The sequence below is a fragment of the Otolemur garnettii genome, unplaced genomic scaffold (assembly GCF_000181295.1).
Source record: "Otolemur garnettii isolate 467f Iridium unplaced genomic scaffold, OtoGar3 scaffold00016, whole genome shotgun sequence".
In the NCBI taxonomy this organism is placed as follows: Eukaryota; Metazoa; Chordata; class Mammalia; order Primates; family Galagidae; genus Otolemur; species Otolemur garnettii.
Genome location: NW_003852411.1, coordinates 19,470,039 through 19,483,098, shown reverse-complemented (window position 1 = coordinate 19,483,098; position 13,060 = coordinate 19,470,039). Strand labels below are relative to the sequence as shown.

The following is a 13,060-nucleotide window of genomic DNA, read 5'->3' as shown; positions in this document are numbered from 1 at the left end:
AGAATGGGAAGAAAAGGCCATGGAATCCAGTTACAATATCTACACCAGTGATTTTTAACCAGTATGCTGTGGCACACTGGTGTGCTGTGAGAGGACCTTAGGTGTGCCCTGAAAATTTTTAAAGATCATTAATTATTTTCAAAAGAAGTTCAAAGCATGGTAAGTACATTCTCTTTTTTACTTTTTTCTTGATCAACCTAATTTAAGTGTGCCATCGAAGTTTAACTATAGGTACAAGCGTGCTGTGAGATAAAAAAGGTTGAAAAACACTGATCTATATTGTCAAACCTACTGAATAAGAGAAATCTTCTAAATATGAGTATAAAAGGATACAGATTTGTGTTTACTAATTTAAAGATAGAAAGAGGTTAAAGATAAACAGGTGGTTTGCTCAGAGACTACACATATATCCCACCTTATGGGTGAATTTTAATTTGGATATAAAGAGTGACAGTTGTTGTAACCAGAGGCCCCGTGATCCAGACAGGTCTTATTATTTCCTTGCTCCAGAATGCCACTGCATAAGATTTCCTCTTACAGAAGGAGAATAAACTTGTCCTCTGGAAATAGCCAAATATATCTTCTTTAATGGAATGTTTCAATTACAAAGAAAAATACTAGATTCTCTAGGTAGTTTTTAAAACCTCCCTAGTCTCTGTGAGTGATTTATAGCCACCGTGCTTTCCTGAAGGAATGCATGCAACTCACATAGGGCCATGCTTGGAGGAGGCAAGACCCGGAGTCTGGACATAAACATGCTGAACAAGCCGAACAAAACAAGGGTGATCTACTATGGTACATAAATTATAAATCTACATCTATTTTCTTAACTTTAATGGGCATCATAGGTTGGTCTCTTCAGATCCTAGAAGGAACTGTGGGCTTTTCTAAAATATATGTTCAGTAGAAGGTTTAATCTTGACTTATCTTCTGACCATAGCTTAGGTTACGATTTGCCACTTTTCACTTGACCTGAAAGGAAGCAGATTTTAAAATTACATCTAATTAGCTTATGATATTAAACAAAGCCAGTTTATAAAACAATGGTCATGGAATAAATCAGTACGTGCCCTCTTGAACCAGCTATTAATAAAACCCTATGTTGTTCGTATACCAATGCAAATACTCTCCCCTCCTTTATTTTTAACATTTAAAGCCATAAGGTCACATTTCCCATACTGTTAATTTATCATTACCAGATCTGCCACTGACTAAAGGAACGTTGAATAAACTACTGAAACTCTCTTGTTTTTGCTATCTTCATTACAAAATGAGGAGTCATTTCAGAGGTTCCATCAAGAGCTAATATTAACATTCTATGATATGAAGGTGCTTAGAGGGGATGTGATATTGAGGACTTGGGGAAAGGCAATTTTTCATCAGAGGTGAGAAGGGAGGGAGAGTTGCTGGGCTAGGCTAATGGTAGTGGTGACATAAGTAGGAATCAAACCTGGTTAACCAATAATTCAGTTCTTAATCATCTCACTCCTGGCCTACTGTTCTCAGTTTCTCTAGTCTCTTCTCCCAATCTATTTTAGAAAGAAAGCCTAATTATTCTCCCCTACTTAATTCCTTTTCTCTCCTACCCTAAAGCCTTTTAATGGCATCTCACTCCCCAGAAAATAATGCTCAAATTCCTAAGTAGTTTTTATAAAAGTATTACACCATAACTTTTAACCTTATTTTCTACTATCGTCTACTGTTTTCTTTTTTTTTTCTTTCTTTCTTTCTTTAGAAACAGAGTCTCACTCTGTCACCCTCGATTAGGTGATTCTCTTGCCTCAGCCTCCCGAGTTGGGACTACAGGTGCCTGCCACAATGCCCAGCTATTTTTTTGTTGCAGTTTAGCCAGGGCCAGGTTCGAACCCGCCACCCTCAGTATATGGGCCCAGTGCCCTACTCACTGAGCAACAGGTGCGGCCCCTTCTACTGTTTCTTAACACAGACTCAACTACAAAGAGCCAGAAGGATATTGACCGCTTCCTTACTTCCATATTTAAAGGTTTCATCATCACATTGGACTTCCATTCTGAAATTTTCTTCATATTCTATCCTGGTTATCCATCCTTTTGCAGCAATTCTTCTTTCCTCATAATGTTTTCTTTTTATACCTAGACTTCTAGGAATGTACACATCATGTAGGCTATCTTTTCAGGTATGTATGTCTTATTCACAAACTAGATGGTAGGCTCCATTAAAACCAGGGACATAACATTAGCACTAGATTGTTTATCACAGCTCAATTTATAATCACCAAGTTGGCACTAGATTGTTTATCACAGCTCAATTTATAATCACCAAGTTGGCACTAGATTGTTTATCACAGCTCAATTTATAATCACCAAGTTGTAGAAACAACCCAAGTGCCTATCAACCCATGAATGGATTAATAAATTGTATATGTATACCATGGAATACTATTGAGCCATAAAAAAGATGGAGACTTTAAATCTTTTACCTGGATGGAGTTGAAACACATTCTTAGTGAAGCATCACAAGAATGGAAAGGCAAGTATCCCATGTACTCAATACTAACATGAAGTCAGCTGACAAACTAATACACAACCACACGAGAGAAAAACTCAATTCAATTCAAGTTGGGGGGAGAAGGGAACAGGGAGAAGGCAAGGGGACTGGTATGCTCCCACCTAATGGGCACAGTGTAAAGGTACATGGCACACCTTCTGGGGAGGGGGGAGACAGGTACAAAAGGGATCTTACCTAACAACACAACATTGTAACCTAATCATTTGTACTCACATATTAATCTAAAATTAAAAAAATAAAAAAAATAAAGATTAAAAAAAAAAAAAGGACAGATTAAAGCCTTTGTCTCCCTTTAGGGTACCTAAGAGAGTGCTATGGGTATGCTGAATAGGTATTAATTATAGATGGTAAGGGATATTCACATTACCTAGGCTAGATTACTTTTTAAAATCTACAACCCCTTTTGATAAACATAAAAATCTTCAATACTAGGCCAGGCATGGTGGCTCACACTTATAATCTAAGGCAGGTGGATCCCGTGAGTTCAGGAGTTTGAGACCAGGCTGAGCAGCAAGACTCTAGTTCTACTTAAAATAGAAAAAAAACTTGCTGGGCACATTGTGGCAGGTGCCTGTAGTCCCAGCTAAGCAGGAGGCTGAGACAAGAGCTAAGATGATGCCGTGCACTCTGCCCAGGGTGACAGAGCAAGACTGTTAAAAAAAAAAAAAAAAACACTTATGCACTAGATATCCACATGCAAAAGAATTAACTTGGACTCCTATCTCACATCATACACAAAAAATAACTCAAAATATATCACAGAACTAAATGTTAGTGCTCAAACTACAAAACTCTTAGAAGAAAACATAGAATTAAATCTTGACTATCTCAGATTAAGCAATCCTTCCTTAGATATGACATAGAAAGCACAGCAACAAAGGAAAATTAGGTAAATTAGACTTCATCAAAATTAAGTTATTTTATATTTCAAAAGACCCAAGAAAATGAAAAGATAATCCACAGAATGAGAGAAAATATCAGAATCATATTTCTGAAAAGGAACTTATATCCAGAATACATAAAGAACTCACACAACTAAAAATAGAAAGACAATCCAATTTAAAAACAGAAAAAGAATTCAAACAGACATTTCTCCAGAGAAAATATGCTAATGGCCAATAAACACATGAAAAGATGATTAAAATTATTAGTAATTAAGAAAATGAAACTCAGAACTACATTAAGATACCACTTCACACCCATTAAGATGACTAAAATTTTTTTAAAAGACAGTGATAAATATTGACAAAGATATGGAGAAATTGGAATCTTCATATACATAGTACTCCTAGTAGGCAGTTCCTCAAAAGATTAAACACAGTTATCATACAACTCAGCAATATACCAAAGCAAAATAGAAATATGGCGCACACAAATCTATACACAACAGTTCATTGCAGCATTACTATTACTGCCAAAAGAGTGGAATCCCAAATGTCCATCACCTGATGAATGGATTAAATTTGTATCCATACAATGGAATATTATTTAGCCATAAAACAGAATGAAGTGGGAGGCCTGTTACAACATGAATAACTATTGTGGCACAGGAGGGAGCCTCAACACAGGGATGGAGAATTCCCCATGCAGAGACTTTCCTGACCGCCAGGGGTCAAGAGATAAAGGGGAAAATAGCATGAGAAATTCACACGCACAGCTTCTGGAATAACTCTGCTGAGACTCTATCTGCCTGTAGAGAGGCAGATAGCTGCCACCCTGATTAGAAATCTTAGGAGGTTTTTATTTAAATTTTTAGAGCATGTGTTTACAGAATGAAGAAGAGTTAATAGTCTCACGATTCAATCATTCCAGTGGTTTTTTGGATTACGGAAAAAAGTCATCAGGGTGGAGGCGCCAAATCACAGAGCAATTATCAAAGGCAGAACTAAGTAGGTAACAAAGTTGCCTTTGGGGATGGGAGGATAATGTGTACTGTTACGGCCTTCAGGCTAGATTGTCTTCTCTAAAGCAGAGATTCTCAACCTGTGGGTCCCAAACCACAGGGACTGTATTAAAGTGTCTCAGCATTAGGAAGGTTGAGAACCACGGCTCTAGAGGGTTTTTTTGTTTTTTGTTTTTGGGGGGGTTTTTTGTAGAGACAGAGTCTCACTTTATCGCCCTCGGTAGAGTGCTGTGGTGTCACATAGCTCATAGCAACCTCCAACTCCTGGGCCTAGGCGATTCTCTTGCCTCAGCCTTCCAAGTAGCTGGGACTACAGGCACCTGTTCTAACTCTGCTAATATCCTGTCTCCACTAAACTGCTGAATTTTACTCAGATGTCCCCAAACTAGTTTTCTGTCTATGCAGGTGAACATTCTCACCCAGCTTGCCACCAAGGGCAGGCATTGTCTGGAATGTCTGCCTGCATTATATTTCTACTCACATATAAACTTTGAAAACATGCTAAGTGAAAAAAGCCAACCACAACACATACTAAATGATTTTATTTATGAAATGTTCAGATAGGCAGGCCAGGCGCCTGTGGCTCATGCCTATAATCCAAGCACTCTGAGAGGCTGAGGTGGGTGGATAGCTTGAGCTCACGAGTTTGAGACCAGCCTCAGCAAAACTGGGACCCACATGTCTACTAAAAATAGGAAAAAAAAAAAACCTGAGGCAAGAGGATCATTTAACCCCAAGACTTGTAGGTTGCTGTGAGCTATGACACCACAGCACCCTACCCAGGGCAACAGCTTGAGGCTCTGTCCCAAAAAAGAAAGAAAAAAAAAAGGAAAGAAAAAAAAAGAAATGTTCAGAATAGGCAAATCCATAGAGACAAAAAGTAGATTCGTAGTTGTCAGGGATTGGAGGAGGGAGGAATGGGAAGTGATCACTAATAGATTACGGAGTTTCTATATTAGGTGGTAAAATGTTCTATAATTAGGTAATGGTGATAATTACATATCTTTGTGTGTTAGATAATTGCCTCAGAAAGCCCCTTCCTGCTCTTAAAGTTACAACTCCTTCCCAAGCACAGGGAATGGCCTGCTTACCTCATCACCCTGTTCCAATTACTGGCTGCCCACCCCTAATGGCTCTTTCCGCTGGAGCAGTAACTCCTTATTGGTTATCCCACCATCCCGTCACCATTCTGAGACTTCCCTATATAAGGGTACATTTCTTCTCTCTCTCCCTCTCCCCATCTCCCCACTCTCTCTCCTTATCTCTCTCCCTCGCTCTCTCCCTCTCTCTCTCTCCTATTCTCTCTCCTCTTTTTCTCTCCTCCTTGGTGCTGCTCTGCAGCCTCCCTTCCCCACCAATAAAGACCTTTCGTACAAGCCTTGGGGGTCTGTGAAATCTCTGCCAGTCGAGTGCCCCTCCCTTTCATTGTGAATACACTGAAAACTACTAATTTTTATATACCCTTTAAAATGGTGGATTTTATGGTGTGAGAATTATTTCTCAATGAAGCTGTTATTTCACAAAGATTCTGATAATATGCACTTTCTCCACTCTCAGGATGCTGTTTCCACAGTAGGTATTTTTTCCCCAAATATACAAATATATTACTGAAGATACACTTTCCAAATTCTGATGCCCTATTTCCCAGGAAGACATGCCTTCCTAGATTGCAATCCTTGGTCAAAATCAAAGACAAAGACACAGTAATTAATTACATAAAATTTAATGACTGATAGTGGTAATAGTAGGATTAGTATTGGGCATTTCCTATAGAAAGAATTCAGTCATTATTAGTAGTGAATACTAATAATGAAATGAGGGAACTATATCATGGATTAGTGCTTGAAATAAAGTTAATGACTATTTAGTAAAGATTGTCAAAATCAGAATATCACAGAAAAAAATAACATTGAACTTAATTTTCACCTTTTCTGAATACAAACTACCTTTTATCCAAAACTTACGTGGCATAGTCATTTTTGTGAGAATGGGGGTCACAATATCTTCCAGTTGTTGTTTCTGCTCAAAAATCTCATTAACGGAAGCTTCCAAATGGGATTCCAACCACTCATTTTTTGCACGACATGAATTGAGAACAGTGTTCTAGGGACAGAAATAGAGAGTTTACTTTCCACTTTATTTGCTTTAAAACAAAACTATCCACACTGTCCAACAGAACTTTCCGTGATGATGCAAATGTTCTAAATCTGCATTGTCCAAAATAGTAGTATTGGGCCCTAGAAATGTAGATAGTGTAACTAAGGACTCGAATTTTAAATGTAATTGAACTTAATTTTTTTATTTCAGATTGAAAGCACATAGAGTGAGAATAAGATGGAGTCTGTCAGGCTAGGGCAGATATGACATAGCTGGTCTGGAAGGTTTAGGTCCTGCCTGATCTTTACCCTGGCTCCCAGTCTTGTTTTGTAAATTTAGCTCCCGCCCTGAAGATGCCTATCTTGAGTAGTTCAGGTGAATTTATCTAGGAGATTAATTTTTGAATTAAACTGTTGTTTGGGGTCATGAGTTATACTGATTATTGTCTACTATGGATTGTGGGTTCTGCCAATTATTATTTAAGATAAGGGTTAACACGGTCTTCACTTTGAACTTCAACGTATAAAACTGTAATTTTGGAAATGGAAGAACTAAACAGTCTTGGAGAGACTACTCTCGCTGTTCTCCAGAAACCCAGCCTTCTGACAAATAAAATTGGGTGGACCCATCCCCATCTCTGCATATTGGCTGACAGTGACAGGCAGCCAGACCCTCTCTATTAATAAGAGAGTACAAATCACTAGGTTATAACGTTTGCATTTGTTTTGGTGAGGTCCCTGTTGTAGTTGTGCCCCTCACTAGGAGGTGTGCCTTATACCTACATTGTGCACATTAAGTGAGAGCATACCAGTTTTATTTAATTTTAAATACCCACATGTGGCTAGTGGCTACTATTTTGGACAGTGCAGCTCTCTAACATTGGTGGAATAAATAAAACTCCTGCCGCCGCCAGGAGTCATGAAGCCTGTGCCAACCTACACATTCTCCATAATTCTTTTTTTTTTTAGGTTGCATAGTTTGCATTTGTAACGTAAAGTCCAAGTTGTGGTCGAGTCCTTCACCCCGGTGTGCTATATACCCCTACATTGTACCCATTAGGTGGTAACTTAGCAAACCTCCTTCCTCCTCCCTTCCCAATTCTTTATTTTCATTGAGTCCTGTGACAAAAAGAAGTGCTTGCAAAGGCTGGAAAGGAATAGGTTTGTGCAGCTCCAAAGATAGTGCTGATAGCTGATTCCCTCTCAAATGGTTCACAGGAGGAAGTTTAAGAAATGCAGGCATTTCTAACAAAGTATTAAAGACCAGACTCTATTAAATATATTTAAAGCAGTGATCAGAGAAAAATTATAGATTTAAATGCTTATAATAGGGCTCGGCGCCTGTGGCTCAAGCGGCTAAAGCGCCAGCCACATACACCGAAGGTGGCAGGTTCGAATCCAGCCCGGGCCGCCAAACAACGACAGTTGCAACCAAAAAATAGCCGGGCGTTGTGGTGGGCGCCTGTGGTCCCAGCTACTCGGGAGGCGGAGGCAGGAGACTCTCTTGAGCCCAGGAGTTGGGAGGTTGCTGTGAGCTGTGATGCCACAGCACTCTACCCAGGGGGACAGCTTGAGGCTCCCCCAAAAAAAAAAAAAGAAAGAAATGCAAGAAAAGCCCCACTTTACTGAAAATTTCTCAGTTTGCATTGTAACACCACCTCATTGCACATGTGCAATAAACTTCTGGTGTCTTATTTAAGATGTTTAGTGTACTATGGTTTATAATAACAAAGAGAAATAAACAAATTTGTAGTTTGCCTGGTCCATACTATTAAATATTAAGTAGCAGCACATTCAGAAGAATGTAGGAGAAAGTAGGCTGGAAAGGTGTTCATGATATGTTATTAAGGGGGGGGGAAGTAAATTAAAAAATAATATGGACAGAACGATCCAATCTTCATAAAACCAAAATCTCTCATGAAATTCCAAATATATGTGTGTATCCATATGCCCCTATAAGTGAAGGCAAAAATGTGGTTCAATTATCACAAAATTTTTGTCAGAACCAAGGGTAATAAGATTAAGGCTGGAAAAGGGAAAACTATTAAGTAGCTATAGACATTTCAAATTTTTCTTAATTATTACTATGGGTACACAATATTTTCTAGTTCAAATAACCCAATTTTTAAAACCTGAAATTAAAAGATTTTTCTAGCAACTAGTTTGACAAAGCACTATTTCTCTGTGCCAGGAAAATTTGGTTTTCAGAATAATTTCAATAGCTGTTCTAATAGAATTCTGCCTCTACTTTGTTTCACAAGGGATTTTGCACAGTGTTTGTACGACACAAGCATGATGTGTAACTTATCAAGTCTCACACCTGCTGATGTCTTACAACTTTAGCAATGCCCAACTCTTTCTCATTTAAATTACAAGCTGCAGGAAATTTAAAGAGCATCCTGCACACAAATGTATTAAGTACTTTAAAAGCAAAACACATTTCTAATACACTGAGCATTTTTTATGTACGTTCAAAGCAATAAACTTGTCCACAAGCAGCCCTTAGATATAGGGCTTGGGGATGTAGCAAGCTGGCTTTACGATTAGCTATCTTTACATCTATATATCTTTCTTTCCATTGTGGAAAATTTGATGCATCAAAAAGATATGCAAAGTATATATGAACATTTGTATATGTTCTAAAATATATAATGTGTATCTAAGCTTTGAAGCCAAATAATGAAATGGGTATCAGTGTGTCCCAGTACTCAACAGATGAACCAGAACCCTACCAGCACTACTAACACAACTTCTGTGTCCCTTCCCTAGCCCATCCCCCTGCCAGGCTCCAAGAGGTAACTTACGATCTGTGCTCATTGCTTTGCTTTCTTAATAGTTTTATCCCCATAGGTAGGCCTCCCTAATCAATATAATTTGATTTTGCTTCTTTTTGAGGTTGATAAAAATTTTTGTAGTCTTTGATTTTTTTTTCACTCAATACTTCATTTCTAAGACTCATCCATGTTGCTAGGTGTGAAATTTAGCACATCTCGATGACAAACTTAAATACTATTTTGTTTAATTTTGAGCAGTGTATCCTGTATCAGTAGTTTCTTTTTTTCTTTTTTTTTTTTTTTTTTGAGACAGAGTCTCACTATGTCACCCTCAGTAGAGTGCCATGGGGTCACAGCTCACAGCAACCTCAAACTCTTGAGCTTACGCGATTCTCTTGCCTCAGCGTCCCAAGCAGCTGGGACCACAGGTGCCCACCACAATGCCTGGCTATTTTTTATTGCAGTTGTCATTGTTGTTTAGCTGGCCTGGGCCAGGCTCAAACCTGCCACCCTCAGTGCATGTGGCTGGCACCGTGACCACTGTGCTATGGGCGCCGAGCCATTATCAGTAGTTTCTAATGAAAGAATGGAAGGGAGGGAGAAAGGAAGAAGGGGAGAAGTAAGGACCATCATCTACCTCTAAAGCATCAGTATAGAAAATAAAATGTAAGATAAAATTCCCAGAAAACTTCAAAACAAGCAATAATTATAAATACATCACCTTGTCTTCCTTAAGGAGCTTCACTACTCCCTTTTCTGGGTCAGTAATGGCTGAAGAGACCTTTGTGATGTATCTTTTCAGAATCAGCCTTGCATCTGAAAGAATGGACAGTAAACCACATAATAGTAAGACAAAGGCCAAAAGAAAAACATGCTCAACTCTTTATGATGTACTATTATATATTCAGAGCTTTATACAGACTGTGTGTAGGAGGTTTGCTGTAGTAGCTTTTATTAAATTTCAGAAAGATAACACGCAACTAACATATCACTTTGGGGCATTCAGTATGTTCCAAAAATTGTGCTGAAACTTTTTCTTTTTTCCTTTCTTTTTTCTTTTTGTGCTGGAACTTTTTGAAGAACAAATTAAATATAAGACGTGACACCTGATCTCAGAGATACCTTCTTTTATCAAAATGTCCACTCTGGAGAAAGGAACAACAAAAAACATTTTCAATAGACAAATTACAACTTGCTTTCCTCTTCTTCATCCTTAAAAATTTAAAAATAGTTTTCACTGTTTTAAAAAAGTTTAAAATAATTCATTCCTTCATTATAGGATACATAGTAATGTGATCACAAAACTTGGAAAACCTGTTTAAATAAAATTATAACACTTTTCTGAGAGAAATAAAAGAGTTAAATAAATGGAAGAGCTTATCTTATTCCTGGATGGGACAACTGAACACTGTAAAATATAGATTAGGCCCAGATTAATTTAAAGGTTAATATGCTGGCCACTATATCTGTTACCACAAATTTCGTGGCTTGGAAAAAAATTATCATAAATTTATCCTCTTCCAGTTCTAGATGCCAGGTGGTTTTCCTGGGCTAGGGTCAAGGTGTTAGCAGGGCTGATCCCTTCTGGAAGCTCCGAGGGGAAATCTTTTCCTTGCCTTTTTCAATTTGTAATGGCTTCAATTTCTAGAATTCCTTGGCATGTGGTCCATCTTCAAACACGTCACTCCAATCTCTGCTTTCATCATCAAATCATCCTCTCCTGTGTCACATCCCCTCTGCATCCTACTTGTGAGGACATTTGTGATTACACTTAGGTTCCACCTGGATAATCCAGAAAAATCTCCCCGACGCAACATCCTTAATTTAAGAATCTGTCTCTTTTGTCACATGAGGTAACATTCACAGGTTCCAAGAAGTAGGACCTAGCCATCTTGGGGGTTTTTTGGTTGGTTGGTTTTGGTTTTGGTGTTTTGTTTTGTTTTGTTTGAGACAGAGTCTTACTTGGTCACCCTTGGTAGAGTGCTATGGCATCATAGCTCACAGCAAACCTCAAACTCTTGGGCTCAAGAGATCCTCTTGCCTCAGTCTCCCAAGTAGCTGGGACTACAGGTGCCTTCCATAATGCCCTGCTATTTTTTTTAGAGACAAAGTCTCCCTCTTGCTTAGGCTGATCTCAAACTTCTGAGCTCAAGCAATCTCCTCCCCTCAACCTCCCAAATGCTAGGATTACAAGCGTGAGCCACTGTGCCCAGCTAGATATCTTTGCTAGCTATTATTCAGCCTACTAAATTCTTCCCTCTTTACCCCTTCCAAAAAATTTCACATCTATCCCACAAATGAAAGATATTCACCCTATCCACAAATCCCCAAATGTATGGATCCATTATAATATTGACTTATGTGCAAATTATAATCCAAAATCTTAACTCAAAATAATAATAATAATCATAGGCTTGGCACCTGTAGCTCAGCAGCTAGGGTGCCAGCCACATACACTAGAGCTGGCAGGTTCTAATCCAGCCCCGGCCTGCCAAAAAACAATGACAACTACAACCAAAATAGCAGGGCATTGTGGCAGGTGCCTGTTGTCCCAGCTACTTGGGAGGCTAAGGCAAAAGAATCACTTATGCCCAAAAGTTTAAGATTGCTGTGAGCTATGACATCAGAGCACTCTACCAAGGGCAACATAGTGAGACCCTGTCTCAATAAATAAATAAATAAATAATAATAAATAAAACAAAATCCAACTCTAAAGTCTCAACTCGCATAATCTAAATCATCTAAACAAGGTATGGATGAGATTCTGGGTATGATCCCTCCTGGGACAAAATTCCTCTCCATCTATAGTCCTGTGAAACTAGAAAACCAAGTTATTATCTTCCAAAATACAATGATGGGACAGGCATAGAATAATAGTTACAGACATTGTCATCCAAATAGGGAGAAGGACAGGAAAGAAGGGAAAGAAGGAGGAAGGAAAGGAGGGAGGGAGGGAGGAGGGAAGGAGTCACTAGTTTTAAGAAATCCAGCAGGGCAAATTCCACTAGGTTACTCACAGCAACCTCAAACTTTTGGGCTCAAGAGATCCTCTTGCCTTAGCCTCCTGAGTACCTAGGACTATAGGAGCCCACCACAATGCCTGTCTATTTTTAGAGATGGGGAGTCTTGCTCTTGCTAAGGCTGGTCTCAAACTCAAACTCATGAGCTCAAGCAATCTACCAGCCTTGGCCTCCCAAAGTGCCTGAATTATAGGCATGAGTAGCTATGCCTGGTGAAAGTCTTCACTTTTAAGAAAATTAAAGAAGTGACTTGCCACTCTGGCAAAAAGTAATAAAAAGTATCTCAAAGAAACCCATGGTGTAGTGGTGCCTGTAGCTCAGTCAGCTGGGCACTGGCCACATACACCAAGGGTGGCAAGTTTGAACCCAGCCCAGGCCAACTAAAACAACGACAACTGCAACAACAAAAAAAATAGCCAGGCATTGTGGTGGGAGCCTGTAGTCCCAAATCCTTGGGAGGCTGAGGCAAGAGAATCGCTTAAGCCCAAGAGTTTGAAGTTGCTGTGAGCTGTGACACCACAGCATTCTACCCAGGGCAACAGCTTGAGACTCTGTCTGCCCCGAAAAAAAAAAAAAAAAAAACCAAGGGAGTAGCAAGGATAAGCATTAAGTTCTTATAAGAACCTAAAAGGAATCTCCAAGATAATGGGAAAAAAGAGGCCTCAAGAGCATGGTTACAAGCAGGTCTAGAAAGCCTGGTGGAACAGGTTAAAACAGCCC

The 13,060-nt window shown here is 39.0% G+C and overlaps 1 protein-coding gene across 1 annotated transcript in view; it reads right to left on the bottom strand.

Annotated features, from left to right (window-relative positions):
* Nucleotides 1-908: 908 nt before the first annotated feature.
* The window catches only part of ANKRD45 (ankyrin repeat domain 45), a 35,264-nt gene continuing 23,112 nt past the window's right edge, over nt 909-13,060 (bottom strand). Inside the window, exons 3-5 of the mRNA XM_012802590.2 lie at nt 10,042-10,136; nt 6,415-6,553; nt 909-972 (exon numbers count right to left, since the gene is read on the bottom strand). Of these exons, the coding sequence (XP_012658044.1) occupies nt 947-972; nt 6,415-6,553; nt 10,042-10,136 (260 nt within the window). The 3' untranslated portion in view covers nt 909-946. The remainder of the gene's footprint in view (nt 973-6,414; nt 6,554-10,041; nt 10,137-13,060) is intronic.